The following is a 23,791-nucleotide window of genomic DNA, read 5'->3' on the forward strand; positions in this document are numbered from 1 at the left end:
TGTTGCGCGTGATCGGGACAGGGTAAGTGAAGGGCAGTATATCTTTGATACTATTTACCAACAAATTTGTATAGGAGAAGCGTTGCTGCCATAGGCTATTTAAGCTGCCCCTACAAAGAGGTCGAACTACAGTATTTTGGGCTGTATTTGGCTATACTAAGTGTACAAATATTATTGCAGTAAAGGGAGATCCTGATGCCCTACGTGGAGGTATTACAGCTCGCCGATATACTGAAATTATTATAAAAGATAATAATTCAACTCGTGTATTATTGATTTAGGTCTATAGTGGAGGCATGGTAGTTAATTAGAAGTGCTTTTAAATACGTCTGCTTCAGGTACACAAAAGAGGATCAATACAATTAAGGCTACGCAGGGTTAGTATACTAAATATTGATGTACCAGATTTGAAAAGAATACTAAGCCAGGGATTTGATTATATTAATATTAAGTGACTAGCTAGCTAATTGGTTGAGATATATACGTTCTAGTTCAGTAGTGTGCTAACGGAGCAGTCACTCTATAGCTATGATTGTATAGATAATGTAGTATTTTATGTTGGATTAAAAACTTCTGTTTCTAATTAGTATCTAATTTACAATAGAAATTCATTGCTTATCAGTAAATCTTAGCTTACTATACTGTAGTGTCTTAAAGCCCTTTAGATTATAGCGTATTCTTCACTAAACCCACTAAGATTATATCCTTTGATATAGGGTTATACTTCTCGGCGAGTTAATTAGAATATATGCTTATAAATAGTCATTTATTCTAGGAACTAGGCTGCAGTGAACAGCTAACATGTGGAAGGCCATAAAGAAACGGTGGCACAGCTTGTAACCCTTACTCGGGGCTAAAAGTCTTGACTTATAGTAGTACACCCTCATTCGTGAGGAGGACATGTAAAATTTACGTCATGTCGTAACTCTCACCAAACAGCCTCTACTTGGATGTTAGCCTTGCAGCATTCAGCCCCGCCAATCCAGGACGAAAATTCAAAGGCCAACTCAATCACAGTGCAAAAGAAATTACCCAAGAAACAGGGCGGCCCTCAAATCCCAGGCTAATGTCGTAATATAGCAGCGCACAGAGCGGTTAGTAGCAATTATGTGGATGATCCAAGGGACGCGAGGTGAGCCACGCGTAAGGAGCTATACATCTCTTACATTGTGAGTTCTGTTATCGTTCAGCTGCAAATACTACTACTAAGCGCTATTGTATGCAGCCCCTAGGCCTCACCTCAGCCTGCCTCGTGTAGCATCGCTCAACAGTATTACAGTCCTTAAGCGGTGTGTAAATATTCAAATGATATTTTACTTGAGATTTCAGGGCAAGTAATATTTTTACGTAAACATGCCTTCAGCAGGTAACAGACTTGATCTCCTTTGGTTCTCAATATCGAGTTTATCTCCTCGCACATAATGGTTTTACAGTCGTGGTCAAAGGCAAACTCAAACAACTCATGGGGTCAAAATATCCAGCAGTCATGGGTCACATCAATACTTGCTTTTGGGATGATATCCGGCCTACCGCCAGTTGTCATGTGGTTTTCGATCACGTTGGCTCACTTCGATAGTGACTTCTCTCAAACATGGGCAACATGGCACTTAGAAAGGGCCAAGGCATTTATAAATCATTATCTTCCAAGACCTAGCTCTAAAGCGTTGAACTTGTATTTGGCTTGGGTTTTGTTTCAAGCAATTCTCTATACTTTCTTGCCAGGCTACGGGACCGGTCAATTGACACCTGCTGGAAATCTCTTGAGCTACAATATCAATGGCTTGCTTGCGTGGCAGTTGACTATCGCTCTGGCAATATGTGCTATGATCACAGGATACATTCACCCAACAATCATCGCGGAGAATTGGGAGGGCTTGCTAATTTCGGCAAACATTTATGAATACCTCTTATCTGCTGTGACAGGCTTCGAAGAACTCGATGAGGTCTTTCGGCCGTGATTGCTGCGCGTCCGCTGTTGATTGGCAGCATTTTATTAGTTGGAATATCATCGCCTCTACTTATTTACAGGTGGGAGAAGCCTCCATTATATGCTCCAGATCTTTAGCTCGGGGAGCTGGAAATTTTAACATCTGCCTCTGCAGCCTCCCATCGTTGTTGTTCCTCTTCCAATCGCAGTTGCTCCTCTGCGGCCCGCGCTTCAGCCTCTGCCAATTACGCGTAGCTTTTTGAAACAAATTAGAAGAATTAGAAAAGGCGAGGCTTCTCTAGACTATGACCTCCCGTCGCGTCATTCTCAATAACATAGGCAGCAACTGCTTTCTTCGCCGTAAGAAGGTTAGAGAATAGCTGGCCAATGGTGCAAATAGTACGTGTATTCATAGAGATAGTAGTCGCGGTAATTAGAATCGACTGTGAAGGAAACTCAAAGATAGGACATTGATGGTGGTGACAAGGCTGTGATAGTAATGTGCAGAGATTTCTAAAAAACTCTAGAAGCAGCAAAATTGAAAACGGGGCTACAAGAGATGTGGCATTGTGCAAAGGCTCCTTTTAAGTGTAATTGAGTTCTATATTGATATTTTGGCTTTTCTAGACGATCCCAAGACATCCTTCATTCCTCTCACTCAGCTGGTGTACACTAACATTCCACGCATGTGTCACACCGTCAGTTCTCTTGCTGGAGATCTTTGTTATATACTGGATGTAACTATCTGTTCATGGTATGCTTCAAACTGCTCTCAAGTACTCCACACTTTAGATTACGGAAAGTGGTTATCCGAGAGACGGTGTGTGCTGAGAAAGCCATCTCTTCATATTTCTTCATCGCTTAGTCCAAACTCCCTCCCCAAGGTTGTTTCTTGGAGTGTCTCCTATGTTCGGTTGTTTCTGTGAAGAGTTACATGGCCTTGTTTATCTCGGGGTCCATCTTCGACCACAGGTTGGTAAGGGAGGGACTATATCTCTGTTAGCATTGGATCCAGCTCTCCGATGCGCTTGTGCCCGCGATTTGTTCGTTTCGCCTACCTTTGGGGTTCGGGAGACGACGGACCTTGACTTGCCTCGTGTCTCTGCGCCTGAAAACCAGTTTACGTGTTCCAATTCAGTACCTTCCATAGACTGACTGGCCGCTGCGATTCTCATCCCAATCTAAATCCGAATCCGCCTTCAACGGGAGTCTCAGGATGCCACGTATTTGATCTCATACGTGGCTTGTGAGAAGCCCTCTCCCTGCTAAGATCCGACAAAAAACACATCTCCGGTGCAGAAGGAATATCGAATCTGAGTGCCGGGCCAGATTCTAAATCTTGATTGCCAGATGCTAGGGCCAAGCTCAGATCATATGCCAACGAGTGTGAGTGAAGAACGCTAGTCTATGTCTCCCTTTGGCTCACGTTCAAAATTTCGAGATTCGGGTTCGTGTTCGTGTTCGCAATCACCATTCAGCTTTGTACTAACCCTCTCGTCCGTATAGGCGTCTTTCCAAGGCTGAGGATAAATAATCTAGTAGAGAGGGTTAGAGCTTCGTTTGTGTTATCGGTGGTATCAAACACTAATCTCGTGCTCGGACAGAGCTAATATATAGCAGCATGTACCCAAAATGTAATATGAGGCGGAATTGTGCGACTGGTACAAAGAGAGAGAGGGAGAGACATTATGATTATTTCTAAAATTGACTAATTTCAACTACAAAGGCTATGTCTGGTTGGCACGAGGCTGTCAAACTGTGAATGTTCCATTCCCGTCTCGATGAAAGGAGTTAGTAATTCTTTAAGTTCCCCGATCGAATCCTTCAAGTTTGATCCCGCCATGGCTACATTTATATTATACCTGGTAAATATCTTAGAGAGTTGCAGAAGATACCAGAATCGATATTGATATCGCATGGTGCGGATGATGTGATTAGTGACGTCGCTCCACCTAATATTCCCGTGATCCCAACTGATTGCAATGCCGACTTCACCGGAATATACTGGATTTGAGACTTCAGATCTCCAAATAGACTTCTTAGGCAAGAAATTTATTCGCGACATTGGCAAGACAACTTCCCCACCTATCATGCTACGACTAATTGCTAAAAGGAAGTGTGCGGCCAAAGTTGATTGATGAAGCGCGCTATATCGTGAAAACGGAGATGGCACATTACCCTGGTAAGTGGTAAGTCAGAATACTCAGAACAACTAGTTCCATCAGCAAATCGATTATAGATTGGACATCGATGAAGATCTTTGGCAAAGTACAACGCCTTGTGGCCGGCATCAACCTCCGTTTCCTTAGCGGCCAACAGCTTAATAGAGATCCTGAGTAGATATCTACAATCATCGCATGTGTCGTCGACGTGTCTCGTTGTGATGCCTATCTGAAGTTATGTCCGGAAATTTTCAGACTCATCTTATTTCGAATTTTACCAGTCCGCAGACGCCTTGCTCAAACTTACATCAAAGCCGACGAGATATTCGACCAAGCACAGAAGAGCATTCCCCAAGTTTGAAAGTATATTAGGTTCTCCCGACGAGGATGATCAGTTCCTGAATTGGACCAAGTACAAAACAAAGACAGATGGAACTGCAATCCCTCATGTTAAACTTCACCTCTCAATCGGTTTCGCGGCAATTGCTACAACGGCAACGGCTCTTGTCAGCATCCTGCATGAATTGGCTGCCAACACTGATTTGGTGGAAATCCTTCGAAATGAGATTGAAGAGGTATCCCCTCAGGGAAGTGATTTTCTCGATGGGGGAAGTTTATCAAAGCTGCTTAAGATGGATAGCTTGATGAAGGGATCGCAAAGAATTTACCCCTTTACTCAAGGTGGGTCTCCCTATTGCTCTAGAAGCAAGCATCGTTTGGTCGAGTTAACTGAACGTTACACCTTCTTACAGTTGCTTCTATCCGCGAACTCCGAGACGATATAACGCTCGAGGATGGAAAGGTCCGGCTGAAAAGGGGTTCTGCCTGTGTCGCCGCAAACAGCGCAACCACGACTGATCCAAGATATTATTGCAACGACCCTAATGTTTTTGACCCTCTTCGTTTCTACAAATTGCGAACACAATCGACCCATAGTACTGATAAGTACAAGTTCACAGCGATCAATCATGAGCTGCTCCCTTGGGGTTATGGCAGACATGCTTGTCCAAGCCGATTTCTAGCTCATGATACAATGAAAATTACACTGGCATTGTTGATTACGAAGTATGATATACGACTAAGCAGCAAATCCAAAATCCGACCTCCGCCCTGGAGGTTTGGTCACACGATTATTCCTGATCCTACTGTAGAGTTTGAATTCAAAAGTCGAAAGGTTTAGATACCGTCATGGTTTCCTGCCGTTAGGTTTATAGGTATCTGACGGAGGGGAATTACTAGTTGTTTAATCAAAGAGCCAACTTCGATATAGGGAGTGAGATACAGGTAGGCTTATCTTGTTAAGATCTTTATAGCATAGAATTCGGCAGATAGAAATTAAATTACTCAATTCTTTACCTTATATGGTCCTCGAGGGATTAGTGCCTCTGGACCTCCTACTCTGCTCCTCGCTGCTCCTTGGTTTGTGGTTGACACTTTCCCTCAAGCTTGAGCCATCATATATTCCCGTTCTAGGCAGTCCGTATCTACATAAAGAGAGAGGAGATTTGGAGCCTTTTATGGAATGCCACGATTCTACTGTTAAGATACAGGTGGTCAATGTACCGGACAAACGTCTCGCTTTCAAGCATAGCAGACCGTGTGGCTCTGCACACACCAGCATCAGTACGTACGGTAGTCTGTGGTTTTGCGGTGTGTCTAGCCACACTCCTATTGCTCTAACCTTCCCTACTAGGTTCTCTATATAAAAATGGTCTTATAGGCTATAAGTACAGTACCATCATTCGTACCCCCGAAGAGTGCAAATAAACAGGGCAGCAATAACAGCAGAATTGCCTTTACGCCGTAACTAGTCGTCCGTTGGGATAACTGCACTGTAATTACTTAACACTTGCTCCACCCAGTCAAGGGTGGTAGAAAACTGCTAGGGGAGGCTGACTGAGCACCAAACCAGCTGCCCCAAGCGACTACTACGTACAGCTCTGCACACCTCAGTGATCCTTGCAGAGCCTTATCATTAACTTTGTTACCTCTTAGATTGTGGCAGACCTGAAAGATAAGCTAGTCACCCCTGACCAACGTGTAGCAGGACTTTTAGTTCAAAGTTTCCCGTGGAGGTCACGGCCATGCAGCAAGTTAAAAGAATGTCAAGGGTACATGCAGACAGATGCACACTGTACAACGTAGCAACAAAAAGACGCAATCTAGGAGGTTACATGGCTCCTATGCACACACATTGGGACATACAACCTATGGAAAACTCCTACATACTGTATAATTGTACTACTGTGGATCCTGCTCCTGGTACGGATCCCTGCAATTCCTATAGCTTATGACCCTGGCCTCTCGCCCCAAGGAGTATATAATATTATTACTTTTGTACAGACCATAACAGGTAATCTAAATACATTATTCAGCTACAGTAATTACGCAAGCGTATGGCTAGGGTCTAGCGGTGGGTTGTAGAAACAAGTCTGCCAATCGAAGTGTTATTCTTTTTACTGGTGCATTAAATATAACCTCTCCCTCATTTATCCCTTAAAGCTCCCTTAAATCTATATTTGGTTTTTAGAGTAGCTTCATCGTCTGGGGCGCAAGCATTATGGCCCATCTGCTGCTGTTTCTCGGCATCTATGCATTGTACATTGCTTACTCTGCCGTTTCCCTGGTTATCAATTACTGGAGAGCTCTCCAGACTGGCCTTCCTATTATCGTGAACCCGATAGATCATACAAATTTAGAGTGGATGATATTTTCTCCTCGATTCCAAAAACTCGCCCCACGTCGTTTACCAACTTTTCTATACCGTCTTATTCGGCCTAGAATTCTAGGTTAAGATTTCACTGACGGTTGGGAACCATTTGAGGATATTAAGTCACCCACCTTTGTATATGTATCTCCAGGAGGAGGCAAAATCAATTGTGCAGACCAGAAATTTCTGAATCCGGTTTGGGCTTGGAAAACCGGATTTGATTTGGAGCCGATAGGAAAGAGTAAGCATCATTAATAACTTGAGGTGAGTTGACTAACATCTTAATAGAACTCCTTGGCATACATGGACCAAGCATGTTAACTGTATGCTGCCCTCCCTCGATGATGAAAATTTCTCACAATGCTATAGTCAAGTGGCCCGGATTGGCAAAGGCAAAGGAGGACCATTGCCCCATTTCTTAATGAGAGCATTAGCGAGGTCGTTTGGGCCACAAGCTGTCGTCAAGCCAGAGAAATGCTTACAGATATAGAAACCCGAGGCGACCTTGTTTCAAATACAGTAATCGTAGGGCTTAAAATTATCGCTATCAATGTTCTCGGAGCTGCTGGCTACGGTATTCAAAAACCTTGTGTAGCATCCATTGCAGAAAAGTCAGAAACATCAATCTCGAGCTCCTTTTTCAGCTCCATATCAATACAAGCTCAAGGATTCATTCTAGCTGCCCTTATTCCACTTTTTGTCTTGAAGATGCCATTTGTGTCACAGGCACTTCAAAAACCAGCAGTTGCCAGGCGGGATTTTCCTCAGTATGCGAAGGGGATGATTCAATTCGAGAGAGCTCAACAGGCCGAGAAATCTGTAAGGAAAAACAGTTTTATAGGAATGCTGGTCAAAGAATTGGACGGAAAGGATCCGACAAGTGAAAGCGCATCCGTCCAAAACACGTCGAGCCTGACTCCGTTGGAAGTAGAAGGGAACCTGTTCGTATTCGGCATAGCTGGGTACGAGACGACAGCGAATTCAATGGCGTTCGCGGCTGTAAATCTTGCAACTTACCCACAATGGCAGGACTGGCTCATCGAAGAGATTGATGTGGCCAAAGACAATTCTGGACACACTTACGAGCAGACATTTTCTAAACTTGTCCGTTGTCTTGCATTTATAATCCCTTCTTGCTTTTTAAGTCAGGAGAGCATTGCTGATAATTCACAGTTCGAGATAACTCGTATCTACAGTCCTGTAGGTAGGACGAGCCATGTTGTAACTGCCGATCAATACGTTGCCCTTTCTTCGGGCCGTACGCACAAAATTCCATCGGGCTTAGGAATTGCATTCTCAAATCAAGGCGTCAATCTGAATCCATCTATTAATGTACCAGATCCATCTTTATTTCATCCTCAACGCTGGCTTTATGATACATCAGATACAGAAGGCCAGTTTATTGCAACAGAAACTGGTCAATCCGCCAAAAGGAACGTACCTCGTATGGTCTAGAGGTCCTAGACAATGCCCTAGAATGAAGATGGCCCAACTAGAATTTGTTAGTGTCATGTATACTATCCTTAAAAAGTACAGGATTTCAGCTGTTGTTAGGGAAAGTGGAGAAACAATAGATCAATCCAGGGAGAAGCTTGCAGATTGTATGAGGGATTTGCGACAAAAGTTTATATTAGAGATGAGTAGTCCTCAAGATGTCTGGCTAGAGTGGCTGTTGAGTCTAGTCTCAATAACTGACTTGAGCTTTGTGATTGAACTTGGGGGAGTGTAGATGAATAGAGGTCCAAATGCCGTAGACTCTAAGGCAATATATCTTGCGTTGCTACTATTACCCATTTTCTTTTTAATATAGCCCTCCTATTCGATGGCTACTGTACTCCCACAAAGAATTGGCTTATTATTAGCTCCTTTAGAACACCCTATAGAAATACGCAATGAAGTTCTTTACATCTCTACTACGACTATAGTGTCATCCTCATCCCCATATTCATGAGCGTCCTTTTTGATCTTCACAAGGATCAAGTGCTCTAGCTAGCTTCTCTACCTCCATTGATGTCAAATTACTCTGAAACTATAAAATATCTGTGGCATTTGTAGGCTTCCCCGACTTGCACACAGGGAAAGACTTTGATCTTTATCTTATGAACTCAACTACCATCAATAGGCAGACCTAATCTTATTTTCTCAAGGGCTTCAGAGATAAATCTTCCGTCCTCCTTATCCATTTCTTCCCAAGCTTGTCCTACCCATTTTGTAAGGGACTGTTGCCGAAAGAGGATGGCATAACGATCACAGGCAAATACACGCTTGTATAGCTTTTTATCCAGCTTTATAAACGCGTATCCAGCCTCCTTTGCGTGTGCTTGAATAGCTGTAAAGGCTATATCTGGATCAAGATACAAAGCCTCGAGTAGTGGAAGAAGGGTTACCATGGTGGTGGTTGGTTCAATACCTTCTACAGCCAGCCAAGCAAGGAAAGGTGTAAGAAGGATATGATTTACTGGCTACAGATGGCATCTACCTCAGCAGGATCCTATGAAATTACTATACAGTGTGGTGCCCAAGAACCACTAATATTTATAGACAGGGATATTTAGCTCTGCCGCCATGACTTAGCTTTGCCGCTAGGACAGGGATAACTAGCGCTGCCGTTGTACCAAGGATGTTTAGCCGCATCCTGAAAATACGCTATGGAGGCACCATATCCGACGCTGAACAGGCCCTTAGTAAGAAGACAGCCCGGTACGAAGGCCAGGTTTTAAAGTAGGGCCAAAGATCTATATACCCTGTCATGCCCAAAAAGATTCATATGCCCAGCCTGCTGCCGCCCCCTTTGCTGCTGCCCACCTCGCTATAGCCACCCTCCCCAACCCCCTAGTAAGCCTCTGTAGTCGCTCTTCAATCACGAGGCCTGTGACAGTGCCCTTGAATTGTGCCCTGGCTGGCTACAGGTGCTACATCGGGAGCGCACTACATCAGGCAGCTGCTACAACAGCTCCTAACGGTAATAAACCCCCGTGATCCATGTATTTCCTCCTCCCACGAGGTAGCCGGGCACCCTCCCGGCGAACACGCTCCTTCTTCGGACGTCCCCGAGGTACACGGGTTACTGCAGGGAAGCAAGCAGGACGCACGTGGCCTGCAGCTAGCTCTGAGACGTCAACTGGAGGCATAGGAGCTTCGTATGAAGCTCTCCGCACCTCTGCAGAAAGCCCAGGAGGTAAGAAGGACGCCAGAGTCTGACCCATCGAGAAGATAAAGGTCAGTGCATACCACAAGGGATGCCATCCTCTTGATATCAGAGGCAAGAGCATGTATTTGCCTCTAGATCCACTAGCATAACCCGATTATCGGGTTGCTGGGCCCGGGCCTGAGTCGGCGATGAAGGCATCACCGTATTCTGGCGTGCCCGGAGCCGGCCCTCCGTTAACTTACCCTCGACGAAGGGTGTCGTTGATCGGCACTCCTCTATAGCCTTCACAGCGGTAGATAGGCACCCAGCCCTTTTGGCCACACCTCGACGCCAAAGGGTATCAAGAAGCTCTAGAATTGCGAGCTCACGATCGAGCTTAATCACCTAGTTCAGGCTTTCAGCAACGTTGCTTGTACCGTGGCCATATCGGTGGCCAACAAAGCACGCCTGCGCCCATCTTTCAGGCCTGGCTTCCTCTACGTACGCTGCTGCGTCAGCCTTCTTCTCTCGCAGTGTATCGAAGGCACTGTTATAAGACGCCCTTGTCTTTGCACGGGCAATTACCTAGAAATCCGGGCTAAGGGCCCTCCTAAAGCGGTTAGTGAAGTTGCCTTTAAGATGGTAGCAGCAATGAGCTGCTACTACTAAGGGTCTAAGGACTCTCTGAGCTTCAGCAAGACGTTTATCCCTATCCGAGATAACAGTTGCTGGCTCTCCTGCAAGTGAGGGTATACTCCAGCGAAGATGCTGGAGAAACCACTCCCAAGCAGGGCCATTCTCTGACTCTACTACAGCCCAGGCCAAGAGCACAATCTCCCCGTTAGCGTCAATACCAACAGCAACAAGGAGAGTAAGTACAAACTGGGCCTTTAAAAAGGTCCCATCAACAGCGAAAAGTCGTCGAGAAAGCCGAAAGGTATCAGCAGAGTTGTGGCTTGGGAGTGGCCGCTTGGTGCAATTGCTGGCAGGATGTATCACCGCAGCATTCATGCTAGACTGTAATGTACACAATGTGCACGTTCTTGTCGAACCGAAAAGGAGCTAAAAAAGCATTGTCTCCAACAAGAGGGAATCCTCGTGCGAAAAATTGAATCACAAAACGGTAAAAATAAATATGCGAGGCATACGAGTAAGATGGGACGCATATAGGCATGAGCAAGATGTTTAGAAGACTCTGAAAAGGACAAGGGATCGGTGTAAGACATGTTCCTAAATTCCATCTTCTCGGTATTCTCATGAGCAACAGCAACACTACAATCGCCAAATAATCTGTCGTTTGCAGGTGGCGATGTGTATTGAACGGCTCCTTATGGCTAAACACACGGAAGGGTGTTGTCAGCTCGAAGTTCGTAAAGCTACTTAGAAGATCGACTGTAGTTCCCAATACGCGTAACGTACTTTTAACTTTCGCCTCTTTATCACCTATCACGTATGAAGGAAGGGGGCTTACGACTGACAAGGTGGGTAAGTGAGGCGTAATGGGACGACGATTCCATGGTGGTTATCACCATCGCCGCTTATAGAAAGACCATTTATTAATAGAGCCATTTGAGACGAAATAGGGACCTCGACCAAGGTTCCGTGTGACGCAGACATTTTGACAGCATTTTACTAACTGTGAAATTCTCTTACTTGCATATTTACGTACTTCCTTGTTTTCTTACTTGCTTGCTGACTGGCTTGCTTACCTCGGTACTTACTTAGTTACTTCCTTCCTTGCTTGTGCTTGCTTGCTAACTTGCTAGCTTTTATTAATGTGTTGGCGCGTAGCTAGCTAGGTGAACCCCCAATTCCTTATTATTCGAACACTCATCAGCCAGATCCTGCGCCGCAAGGTTACATGACGTGGGCCGTTGATACAGAGTAAGGACTAGGACATGGTCCCATACGAAGTACATATATCGTATGATGCTGCGCGATTACGCTATTTTATCGCTCATGTATGTAAGAAATCCATCCTCGTTTGCGTCAGCCTTACCTCCGTAGCCTGTACAGAACTGACTTGTTCTAGCGCTACCAAGACTTCCATAGTTGCGAATCCAGTCGTAGGATCCTGGTGCAAAACACATGTTGATAACGTCTATTCGGCTTATTATATATGAAGCCAGATCTTCACTTGGTCCCGTCAGCCGCCACCAGGAGCAGGATACGAGGTAAAGGACGTTAGTTGGCATTCGCAGCCGATCCGTCCCTGGATGTTATGCATAATTTGTGGACGCTGTGACGGATCTAGGACTTGATCTTTTCTTTTAATGCCGTATATCTCCTCTAGGCTAGACTCACACCACGCTTATTGACTTCTCTCTCTGCCGTTTCCTCCCCCCAATTTTGTGCTACTGTACCGAGTTTCAGTCCCCTACAAGCCATAATTAGCCATCACGACGCCTGCAAATGACACGACATATCACCTCCATCAAGCTGTATATTATGACAATTTGAGTGTAGATTGTTAACGCCACTATATACATGCAGTAGAGATGGAGAACAGCTATGGTGACGAGTCAATAGCCGTTATTGGCCTGTCTTGCCGATTTCCTGGCGATGCCGACAACGCAGAACGATTCTGGAACCTCCTCCGTGAGGGACAGTGTATGTTTTAATATGTTTTATCATCTATTGTTTCATTATCCATATGCCATTTTGTCATGCAGATATTGCTTCTGACTGACTTGTCGTATAGCTGCCATATCAACTGTTCCAGGGAACCGATGGAATAGTCGTCGCTTCCAGGATGACAAGAATCACAGCCAAAACACCAGCCGCACCAATAACGCGCATTTTCTAAAAGAGGATGTATCGGCGTTTGATGCCAATTTCTTTTCTATTTCCAAATCCGAGGCCGTAAGTATGGATCCTCAGCAGCGCCTGATGCTTGAGGTGTCTTACGAAGCCTTCGAAAATGCTGGTCTCTCCGTGGAATCTCTTGCACAGAGCCAAATGGGCTGCTGGGTAAGTTCTTTCTCGCAAGACTGGAGAGAAATGCAGTTCTCGGACCTGCAGTCGGTACCCAAATACGCAATGTCGGGTATGCAACCAGAGATGCTCGCAAATCGAGTTTCGTATTTCTTTGATTTGCGTGGGCCAAGTATGGTTTTAGAGACTGCATGCTCCGGTAGTCTGGTTGGTCTTCACGTAGCATGTCAGAGTCTGCGATCCGGTGAATGTGACGCCGCATTAGTGGGAGGAGCCAACCTCTTCCTCAACCCAAATATGTTCCTCGCACTGTCAAATCAGAACTTTTTGGCTCCCGATGGACTGAGCAAGGCGTTTGACGCATCAGCAAACGGCTATGGCCGAGGTGAAGGGTTTGCGGCTATCATCCTTAAACCTATTGAGAAGGCCATTCGTGACGGCGATCCCATCCGTGCCGTCATCCGCGCAACTGGAACAAATCAGGATGGAAAAACCAAGGGCCTGACCATGCCGAATGGCGACGCACAAGAAGCCTTGATCCGATCAACGTATCGATCAGCAGGACTCGAGCTGAAAGACACGGCATATTTTGAAGCACATGTAAGACTGGTCTTAATCAATAATTAGCTTTACCTGGTCAGAATCCTCACACAATATCAGGGAACCGGAACACAGGTTGGTGATTTTGAGGAGCTAAGCGCAATAGCTCGAACTGTCGCCGACGCCCGCAAGCGCGAAGGGCTGGAGGAATTGTGGGTGGGATCTGCAAAGACGAATGTAAGATCTTTTTATTCTGTCAACCCTTGTTATAACTTCGAACCTGCACCCTAACACGTGAGGCACAGATTGGTCATCTCGAAGCAACGGCAGGTCTGGCTGGTGTAGTCAAGGCAATACTTGTCCTAGAGAACGGCGTCATCCCCCCTAACCTGCATTTTAAGAATCCCAACCCCAGGATTCCCTTTCAAGAATATCACATAAAAGTGCCCACGCAAGAAGTTACTTGGAAACCCGACACGATACGCCGTGTCAGTGTCAATTCATTTGGCTTCGGAGGCAGCAATGCCCATGCTATCATCGACAATGGTAAACAGTACCTGCATCAACGACGGTCAAAAGCAAACCAGGTGACCCTCGTTCACGGGACTCATGCCGCTGATGACAAAGGGCTGAAATCGGAGGCGCTGCAAATTTTCGTTATCAACTCCAGTGATCAAGAAGGGTTAGGTCGTCAAAGGTCTGCTCTTCGCCAGTACCTCACCCACTTTGGTAAAGAAGGAGGTGCAAATAGCGATTGGTTTCGTGATCTTGCCTTTACTCTGGGAAAGAAACGCAGTCGCCTTCCTTGGAGATCATTCTGCACTGCTTCCACGGTCCTGGAACTGTCTGAGGCTTTGGAAGCTACCGACTTTCCGAAGATTCGGTCTGGAACAGCGGCTCTGCGAATTGCTTACGTTTTCACGGGCCAGGGAGCTCAATGGGCGCAAATGGGATTGGAACTATTCCAATTTCCTACCTTTAAACAAAGCGTTGTGGCTGCAGATAGTCACCTGAAGAAGCTAGGCTGTCCTTGGTCGGTGGTCGAGGAGTTGCAGCGGAGCGGTGCTGAGTCGAATATCCATGTTCCGTGGTACAGTCAGACGCTGTGTACTGTTCTCCAGGTTGCCTTGGTTGAACTCCTGCGGTCTTGGGGTATCACTCCGCGTTCTGTCGTTGGCCACTCGAGTGGAGAAATGGCGGCTGCCTTTGCCATAGGTGCCCTTACACGTGAGGATGCTTGGAAAATCGCCTACTGGCGAGGCAAGCTCTCTTGTGAGCTCACGGAGCGTGCGCCTAACTTACGTGGGGCCATGATGGCCGTAGGCGGCTCTCACGAACAAGCACAGTCATGGGTGGAAGGATTGACTCGTGGCAAGTGTGTTGTCGCCTGCGTTAACTCCCCTTCAAGCGTTACGGTTTCAGGTGATGACGCCGGCTTGGAAGAGCTAGCCGCGATGCTCAAGGAGAAAGAGGTATTTGCAAGGAAATTGAAAGTCACCACGGCATATCACTCTCATCATATGAAAGTCGTTGCCGAAGCCTACCTCGATGCCCTCAAGGATGTCGAGGTCCGGAGCGTGCCCGTTGATGGGCCGCAGATGTTTACTTCTGTGAGCGAGACGTTGGCCAACCCAAGCGACCTTGACGCCTCACATTGGGTGGCAAACTTGGTCTCTCCTGTTCTCTTCTCCAATACGGTTGCTGAGCTCGCGAGGGCAAAGACTCCGGAAGACCAGGCAACTGGTTCCGCAGTTGACCTGATGCTAGAAATCGGCCCCCATGCAGCACTCCGTGGTCCAGTCACGCAGATCCTCCAGGCAAGGGGACTTCGGAACGTTGAGTACCAGTCTCTTCTTTCTCGTGGCTGCAATGCTATCCAAACCACACTTGCTGCAGTAGCGGATTTAATCTGCCGTGGCGTAACTGTTGACATTGATGCTGTCAACAACGCGCATACCCCTCAAGGAGTGGGCCACAAGACAATGCCGGCCAACACCCTCACAAGCCTACCGCCATATGTCTGGAACCACTCGAGGACGTTTTGGGCCGAGTCACGCATGCTTCGTGAGGCAAAAGCCGTTAATGACTCTCCCAGTACCTTCATTGGGCTTCCTATGCCGTCATTAGCAGCAAACGAGCACACGTGGAGAGGATTCCTTCGACTCGAACATGTTCCTTGGGTCGGACACCACAAAATGCAATCTGCAGTCCTATTTCCAGCTGGTGGGTTTCTAGCAATGGCAATTGAAGCTGCTAGCCAACTTCAGGGCAAGGACAATAGCCGTGTGGCGAAAGGGTACAAGCTCCGCGATGTTCGGATCAAGAGTGCAGTCGTACTTGACGAGGAGTCCAACATCGAACATATTTTACAACTCCGACCTCATGATACAGCGCGTTCCCAGCAGACGGACTCGTATGACGGGTGGTGGGAGTTCAAGATTTCCACCTCTGCGAGTTCGGACGAGGCGCTGAAATGCAACTGCTATGGATTGGTCGCTGTCGAGTTTGAACAACTAATTCACCCTTCCCACGCTAGCAAAGCTTCCTCTACTATTGCACAGGAAGCGGGAGCTTTCTATGAGAAGCTGGATTCCATTGGTTTAGAGTATGGCCCATCATTCCAGGCCATCAAGACTATCCTGCACAGCAGTGGCGGCCAAACGGAGGGCGAAATTGAAATCATGGATATAGATGTGAATTCCACTACACAAGGAGGTTCAGATGGGCGCCCATATGTTGTTCACCCAACTACTCTTGAGGCCTTGTTTCAAATGGCATATGCTGCTTTTGACAACCAGGGTGGCGGAGTCAAGAAAGCCCTCCTGGTCACAGATATTGAGGAGCTGCTGCTAGACGCCAGTATTTCCCACACGCCTGGTGCCCGACTTCAGACCTCGGCGAGATCCTCTCGCCTAGGATTCCGCGAAATGTTGGCAGATGTCACAGTCTCTCCTACAGCGGCTAACGCGGGTGGAATTTCCGTGAGAGGATTGACCTGTGTGGAGATGCCGAGTACTGCCGGCGTCAATAGCGATGTTGACACCACGGGAAGAGAAGGCTATGACTCCATGCTCAGCAAGTTTGTGTGGAAGCCAGCACTGAACCTGCTATCGGCGACCGAAAGAGAACACTTGCTCATCGCAGCTACAATGGTGACTAACGCAGAGACGGAGGCAATTCTCGCCAAAGAGGCAGCCGACTTTCACAATGTCAAATCTGCCGTCCAGGCCAGCCAGCGCGGCAAATTCGGTAGCCTGAAGCTTCGCAATGCATTAAAATGGATATCACAACAACTCCCAGACGCTAAAGTATTTGGTAAGGGACTTGAAAATGTATCCCAAGCCGGCCAAGGCGCAGGAGCTACGGGACCCATCGTCGACGTCCTAAGCGGGACTTCAACCCCAGATGTCCTGCTGAGCGAATATGGCAGCACTGAAAAGTTCCTGGCCTCTCTTCCGGGCGTGAAGGTATCATTGCAGAAGATGTATCAGGTCAGTATGAATGGTAACCACCAAAGCTAGTGTTTGAAGTTGTAACTAATATCGTACCAGCTTGTCAATATCATGGCCCACGAGAATCCTGACCTGGCTGTTTTGGAAATTGGATCTGGCAGCTCAGGGGAAGAGGACACATCACTATTCTCAACAACGGACATACCAACCACGATTAAATACACACGTGCAGTAGCAACCCCCGAGATTCTTCGTAGTCTACAGGAATCCTCTCCCCTGGCCAGCCCTACTCCCCGCTTTACTGTCCTCGATCTCGAACAAGATCTGGCTGACCAGGGTATCGACCTTGCTTCATTCGATATCATTATTGGCAACAATGTACTCTCCAACTCCAGAAATGTTGAAAACGTGCTTATGCGCACGAAATCGTTATTACGCGATGGAGGCAACATCTGCTTCGTGGAACTAACCAAGCCAAGCTCCAGAGCAGTACCGGTCCTCGGAGTCGTGTGTGACTGGTGGAAGTATGGCATACCCCAACTTCTGTGATGGTCCATTTTAAGCTGACGTGACAATAGACGAAGAGATGACGGACTACGTCGACCCTTGCCCATTGACTCAATCAATGATATCCTCACTGAGCAAGGCTTTACTCTCGACTTTTTGTCGCCCGACTTTCTTGACCCCGCCATTCAACAATCTAGCCTACTGTTTGCATCGTCTTCTGCAAAGAAGTTGCCAACAGCCTCAGCACCAGACGACAAGGAAATTTACATCTTAATTTCCCCAGAATCGAAGTCGCCAGATGCTGTTGTGGAGAATGTTGCATCAAGTTTCCAACCTAGTCAAGTTGTAACTTGGGGTGCGGGTGTGGATTTCAAGGGGAAGCATATCATTTCCCTGCTGGAGTTAAATGATCCGTTTATCAATCACCTTGCTAAAGAGGACTTTGATATCCTAAAGAGACTCGTCACACAAGCTTCTAGCCTGCTATGGGTCGTAGGAATCCCAGAACCGCACGCGTCCACTATCCTAGGCTTTGCCCGCGTCGCCCGCGTCGAAATACCGAGTCTGGACTTCCGCGTTCTGACTTTGGACCCTACAACAATAGAGGATGTCAAAAAGAATTCGATTCATATCTCCCAAGTTCAGAGATCAAAGTCTCCGGACAAAGAGTTCAAAGAGGTGGATTCTATTATTCATATCCCTCGTGTCACTGTAGACGCACCACTAAACCATCAGATTTCCAATTTGTGTCTTAGCGAGGTCATTGAGTCAAAGCCTCTAGGTTTATTGGAGAGACCACAAAAACTTTGCATTCGAAACCCAGGTATGCTGAACACGCTCTGCTTTCAGGCAGACGACGTGTCGGAAAACGAGCTTCAAGACGACGAGGTTGAAGTACGCGTGATGGCTAGTGGATTGAAGTAAGTGTGCCCTTCTCTCTCTCTATCATGAGTCTTGGTTTAACCGTATAATAGTTCAAAGGATGTTATGGTAGCTCTTGGACAGATCACCGATACGCATCTCGGCCTTGAGGCTAGTGGAGTTGTCTTGCGTCTTGGAGCAAGCGTCACACATCTCCAACTTGGTGACAAGGTTGTCATGCTGGCGAGTGGTGCGCATCGAACCACTCTACGCGGCAAAGCTGCGGTATGCCAGAGGATCCCGCAAGACATGACATACGAGGAAGCTGCTGGTTTCCCTTTTGCGTACTGCACGGCGTACTACACACTTCTCCACGTCCTCAGAGCTCAGAGTGGCCAATCTGTTCTCATCCACGCTGCGGTCGGGGCTGTAGGGCAAGCATTAGTTCGCCTCGGTCAGCACCTTGGCCTTGAAGTCTTCACAACGGCTGAATCTGCCGACGATAGAGTATTTATCCAAGAATTACTCGGCCTCTCCCTGGACCGCATCTATCATCCACAGGATAGGGGACTTGTCCAACATGTCATGCGCATCACTGGCGATGTAGGGGTGGATTTCATCGTGAACCCTCTGTCTGTAGAGGAAACCGCAGATTCCTTGAATTGCCTTGCTGACTTTGGAACCTTCGTTGAGATGGGTATGGAAAATGACTCCCGCCATTCCACTCTGAATACGCGAGCATTCCGTCGAGACATTACCTTTGTGGCCGTTAACCTGCAACGGGTATTGGAGCTGAGGCCCAAGTTGATTGGAGATATCTTGCAAAAAGCTCTGAGCCTCCTTCAAGATGGCCAGGTGAAGTCAGTTTCGCCTTCAAATGTATATCCGATTTCGGAAGCAGAGGCAGCTATACAGATGTTCCAGGATAATCGCCATCATGGTAAAATCACGCTGTCGTATTCCTCAGAGGACTTTGTGTCCGTTATGCAGAATCCGAAAGACAGCTTGAAGCTTTCGCCAGACAACACCTATCTCATTGCTGGTGGTCTCGGTGGCATTGGGCGAAGCCTCGCCACTCTGCTCGTCGATTGTGGAGCACGCCATATTGCCATGGTCTCTCGCTCCGGTATTACATCAGTCCAGCAGCAGCAGCTTATTGACAATCTAAGTGAGCGCGGCGCTAAAATCGGAGTTTACAAATGCAGCATTGGCGATGCCAACGCATTGGGCCGAGTGCTAGCCCAATGCGCAAGCGAAATGCCTCCCATTAAAGGAATCATTCACTCTGCGGTTGTGTTCAGAGATTCCGTTCTTCATAATATGACATACAAGCAGTGGGATGAGCTCTTGGATGGTAAGCTCCGGGGAAGCTGGAACTTGCACGCACTTACCACTTCGTACAACCTCGACTTCTTCCTCTGCATCGGCTCCTTCATGGCTATTATTGGTGGTATCAGCCAGAGTAACTATGCTGCCGGTGGTTCTTTCCAGGACGGATTGGCTCATCTGAGGCAGTCTCAGGGTCTGCACGCCGTCACAATTGATCTCGGTATTGTGAAAGGCTTCGGTGCAGTAGAAGAGCAAGGTGCAGTGGGCCACACACTCGAATGGCGGGAACCATTCGGCGTCAGTGAGCCAGAAGTACACGCTATGATCAAAGGTGCATTACTTGGTCAAAGGGGGGACTGGGCACTAGATGTCCCAGCCCAGATGATCAACAGCATACCGACGGGCGGTATGGTTCGTAGCTCCGGTGTCAGTCAGCCATACTACTTCGATGACCCTCGATTCAGTATCATGGCCAAAATTGGCATGGACTCGGAGAATTCAGATACGCAAGTCAGTGTATCGCTCAAAGAACTACTTGCCGATGCGGAAAGCTCTGATGATGCTGCATCGTTCGTCACCGGCGCAGTGATCAGCAAGGTAGCGAAGCTGATGCAAGTAGCGGAGGAAGAAATCGATACAGGAAAGTCGCTACACGCCTATGGAGTGGATTCTCTTGTGGCAATAGAATATGTTAGCTGGGCCAAGAAGGAGGTTTCAGCCGACATTACTGTTTTTGATGTCATGGCTTCAAAACCCATCACGTCATTTTCTCGTGATATTGTAGGTAAGGGGAAATGGGGCGCAGCGATTCCAGTTTGAGAGAGTTAAAGGGAGGGATACATTTATAGAATATAGAACGTTTTCTTTTGATGCTAGTTAGATGACCATCAATAAAAGTGAATTTGCACTGCACCAATCACATTTCCGTCCCAACAGTGATAATTTTCTACAGAACGGTAGACTAGGTATGAGCATTCTTAATTTTAGCTGATTAATTGTAAAGGATAGCTATTTATTTATTCTTCTATGAAACTCCAAGAAAGAACCTATGTTAAGGTCCGACCATTATATTTTGTTCAAGCCTGCCTTAAGATGGAACAGAATCTAGTAGTCAAAGCATTTATCTGTTAGAAGTCTATTCTCATCTGAAACCATGATTTTTGCCACACTTGCCATCAATCACTGTCACGCAAGACATCAGATTGTTCCATGACTTACACACTCGTGTCCCGGAGACTAGCAGCGTCTGCATGTCGAGATTGAGTAGAATAAGCTCAAGTAGTTGAGTGGTCCCAAGATCGCGATCCATTTGGACGTGGTTATCAGCGAGAAAATTGCCTTCAGCTCTTGGCGGTATATTTGTAGGGAATAGACCAACATTTAGGCAACCTTTAATGAGAGTGTTGCCTTGGGGTCTTCTATCACCTATAGCCACTAGCCTTAGTTAAGTTGTGGTGTGTATACGGGTTATTACTAGCGTCTCATCCACGACATGTCAAGCCACAATGGCTCCCATTTACAATTTGACACTTCATTCTATATATAACTTCAGAGTATAACTTCAAAGCATCCCTAACACACACAGAGCATTTTGCTACAGGAACAAGAAGCGTGGGAAACAGGCCCATGCTTCGATCGAAGCGCAAGCACCTGGCTCTTGAGCAAGTCTTTGGCCCAGATGCTGCTACAAATGATGCCATGTTAGGTGGTAGAGGCACTGCTCCGTACTAATGTACAAATTGGTGTCGTAGTCGACGACGCTACATGACCAACTCCTCCCTTAGCACCGCACCCGAGCAAAAAGAAGAAAATAACTGCTTGCCATTCCTATAGTTGTACTGAATTTCTAGAGGTTCGAGCTTAAATGGAATCGCTCCTGCCTACCTTGCAATTTGTGAGACAGGCAATGTATTATATCAAAAACTCATCATTCATAAGATAAACTATACTGTGAGCGGTAAGTAATATTTAATACTCTGGTAAACTTAATGTCAATGAAATGAACATGGTCAATGTGAGACTAGTGACTCTATTTCTTGTCTATAAAAACCCTCCCAATAAAATATGTACAGCTCGAGAAGACCATTGCAATAAATAAAAAACATCAAGATGAATTAGCTAACCATCTGGTAGCAGCTTGGCTTTCCATAAATTGTTATGTAGCCTTTGCGGGAGTCAATTGAACCTTCAGCGGTGGCTTTATCCAGAGTGCGTGAGATTTCTGACCATCTAACCATCCTGAGCAGCTGGGGTCCATTTTCAGGTCAAAGTTATAAAGCACACGGGCGAGAATGAGCCTCATTTCTGCGTAGGCAAGGCTAGAAGAGGGGCGAACTGGTTAGTTGACAGACTCGGTGTGTTAAAGAATAGGTTGGTCTACTTACTTTTTCCCAATGCAGTTTCGAGGTCCGACAGAAAAGGGCTGTAGCGTCTCAACTTTGTCATTGGCAAAACGAGCGTCGCCGAGGAACCTCTCGGGATGGAAGCTCTCTGGTTCTGTCCAATGGTCGGGGCTACGGTGGATGGCATACTGCGGTACATCTACGATGGACTATTTTCCGATTAGGACTAATGGCACAGGTATTTAAAACCTGACTTCGACCGAAGAGGGTACTTACGCCTTCTGGAACATAGATGCCGGCAATTTTAACTCCGCCTTTGGGAATCTGTCGAGGCAGACCGATGCCAACGGGGGGGTATAGCCGGAACGCCTCGTCAAGACAGGCCAGCATGTAGTCGAGATTTTGGACTGAGAGGAGCGTGATTTCCTTGTCCGACTTGAATGATGATCGCACTTCCTCTGTGACCTTGGCTAGTGTCTTAGGGTTCTGAAGCAGCAAGTAGGTAACACCACTCAATAGTGTCGCAGTCGTTTCGGATCCGGCGAAGATGAGGCCCCTTTGTTTCGCTACATGTTAGCATACTACTCGGCGATGGAAATTTTTTGTCCATATCTTTCATCTCTTTGGCGAGACTTTCACCGGTTCTCGCAAACTCACATGGATGTCCCGTGAATCTCATCAAAGCTGATTTCTTCTCCCTCCTTCTTCAACAGCCCTTCAATCAAGTCACCTCTGTCGGTACCTAGCCTTCTCCGCTCTTGTAGCCACTCTTTCGTCAGGTTGAAGTGTTTGATCATGTTCCTGATGACCAAGGGCATAGTTGCCAGAGCGAGAAAATCAAGCCCCAATATCTTCAAGCCTACGAAAATAGAGTTCTGTCTTGTTGAATCGGCAAAAAGAGAGACCCATGGATGATAGTTGGCATTGTCCAGGCATTGGAAAGAATTACCGAAAACTAAGTCGCCGACAATGTCAAATGTCGTATAGTTGCTACGACCACTGGTGAGATTGTTTTTTCTTTGCATAAATGACGAATAAGTAATATGTAGGATGGATGGACACTTACTACCACTGAACCATGTTGGTGGGTGCTTTGCTATCTGCAACCTCCTTGAGCCGCGTTACTAGTAGGTCGACGTATCCGCCAATTATGCTTTCTTGCGCCCGGGTACTCTTCTCAGAAAACCCGTGAGCTAGAGCTCGTCGCAGAGTACCGTGTTGGCCCTGAGGAGCGTTGAATATAGAAACATCCTGCTTGGTAAATCTGTAAAACAACGGCCATTTAGGGATCTCTGGAAGTCCGGATACAAGTCCGACACGGTGGCCATAGATATCTCTCCAGGCTTCCGGGATGGTGAAGGAAAGCTCATCGGGGGCAGTTCTCACAACGGGCCCGTACCGCTTGTGGAATTGGTCAATTGTGTATATTTGACGCCCCTCAATAAGGTCGAGAACCCAGAAAATACGTGACGCCCGATACCGAAGAGGACCAGGGAAGTTTCGAAGAGGGTGAAAGAAGACATTGTATATTGCCTTCAATATCACGAAACCAACAATCTAATACAATTTATTAATATCGCCCAGCAGAAGAAGAAAGAAAAAAACAGGCTGAATTAGCGGAGGGTATATCTAACCGAAGGGATCACAAGAGGCGCATAGCGGAGGATTGTGAGTGCAATCATGGCTGCGGACAATGGAACGTGTGTAAGACGTTCACCTGTGAGAAACGTTTTCGTAGGTATGCTTTTTGCTAAGTACTAGTACCAAGCTAGTTCTAACAAAATGAATGGATAGTGTGAAACGTGTCGAGTAGTTCTACTAGATCTTTTTATGCCGTCAGAATGGTAATATATTACCAACATGACCGCCACGTATTGTTGTGATCCGCGGTTGTTTC

General features: G+C 46.7%; 7 protein-coding genes across 7 annotated transcripts; 4 read left to right on the forward strand and 3 right to left on the reverse strand.

The window, feature by feature from the left end:
* Positions 1 to 1,421: 1,421 nt before the first annotated feature.
* Positions 1,422 to 1,958, forward strand: BP5553_00890 (uncharacterized protein; the record flags this gene model as incomplete). Its single annotated transcript, XM_032009513.1, has 1 exon — positions 1,422 to 1,958. One exon carries the CDS (start codon positions 1,422 to 1,424, stop codon positions 1,956 to 1,958), a length of 537 nt encoding a protein of 178 aa, XP_031873567.1.
* A 2,135-nt stretch (positions 1,959 to 4,093) lies between these two features.
* Positions 4,094 to 5,269, forward strand: BP5553_00891 (uncharacterized protein; the record flags this gene model as incomplete). Its single annotated transcript, XM_032009514.1, has 3 exons — positions 4,094 to 4,109; positions 4,345 to 4,770; positions 4,842 to 5,269. 3 exons carry the CDS (start codon positions 4,094 to 4,096, stop codon positions 5,267 to 5,269), a joined length of 870 nt encoding a protein of 289 aa, XP_031873568.1.
* Positions 5,270 to 7,113: 1,844 nt separating this feature from the next.
* Positions 7,114 to 8,254, forward strand: BP5553_00892 (uncharacterized protein; the record flags this gene model as incomplete). The annotated part of the gene is made up of 3 exons (XM_032009515.1): positions 7,114 to 7,122; positions 7,169 to 7,903; positions 7,973 to 8,254. 3 exons carry the CDS (start codon positions 7,114 to 7,116, stop codon positions 8,252 to 8,254), a joined length of 1,026 nt encoding a protein of 341 aa, XP_031873569.1.
* A 1,478-nt stretch (positions 8,255 to 9,732) lies between these two features.
* BP5553_00893 (Uncharacterized protein) lies at positions 9,733 to 10,005 on the reverse strand (the record flags this gene model as incomplete). Its single annotated transcript, XM_032009516.1, has 1 exon — positions 9,733 to 10,005. The coding sequence occupies one exon, from the start codon at positions 10,003 to 10,005 to the stop codon at positions 9,733 to 9,735; it is 273 nt and encodes a 90-aa protein (XP_031873570.1).
* A 509-nt stretch (positions 10,006 to 10,514) lies between these two features.
* BP5553_00894 (uncharacterized protein) lies at positions 10,515 to 10,940 on the reverse strand (the record flags this gene model as incomplete). Its single annotated transcript, XM_032009517.1, has 1 exon — positions 10,515 to 10,940. One exon carries the CDS (start codon positions 10,938 to 10,940, stop codon positions 10,515 to 10,517), a length of 426 nt encoding a protein of 141 aa, XP_031873571.1.
* Positions 10,941 to 12,427: 1,487 nt separating this feature from the next.
* On the forward strand, positions 12,428 to 20,371 carry BP5553_00895 (putative Polyketide synthase; the record flags this gene model as incomplete). The annotated part of the gene is made up of 8 exons (XM_032009518.1): positions 12,428 to 12,539; positions 12,631 to 12,899; positions 12,951 to 13,463; positions 13,524 to 13,640; positions 13,709 to 16,894; positions 16,955 to 17,379; positions 17,434 to 18,282; positions 18,337 to 20,371. The coding sequence occupies 8 exons, from the start codon at positions 12,428 to 12,430 to the stop codon at positions 20,369 to 20,371; spliced, it is 7,506 nt and encodes a 2,501-aa protein (XP_031873572.1).
* A 1,336-nt stretch (positions 20,372 to 21,707) lies between these two features.
* BP5553_00896 (putative Cytochrome P450) lies at positions 21,708 to 23,417 on the reverse strand (the record flags this gene model as incomplete). Its single annotated transcript, XM_032009519.1, has 6 exons — positions 21,708 to 21,870; positions 21,937 to 22,103; positions 22,171 to 22,450; positions 22,552 to 22,893; positions 22,961 to 23,295; positions 23,361 to 23,417. The coding sequence occupies 6 exons, from the start codon at positions 23,415 to 23,417 to the stop codon at positions 21,708 to 21,710; spliced, it is 1,344 nt and encodes a 447-aa protein (XP_031873573.1).
* Positions 23,418 to 23,791: the final 374 nt, after the last annotated feature.

Source organism: Venustampulla echinocandica (assembly GCF_003357145.1).
Source record: "Venustampulla echinocandica strain BP 5553 chromosome Unknown scaffold_0, whole genome shotgun sequence".
Taxonomy (NCBI): domain Eukaryota; kingdom Fungi; phylum Ascomycota; class Leotiomycetes; order Helotiales; family Pleuroascaceae; genus Venustampulla; species Venustampulla echinocandica.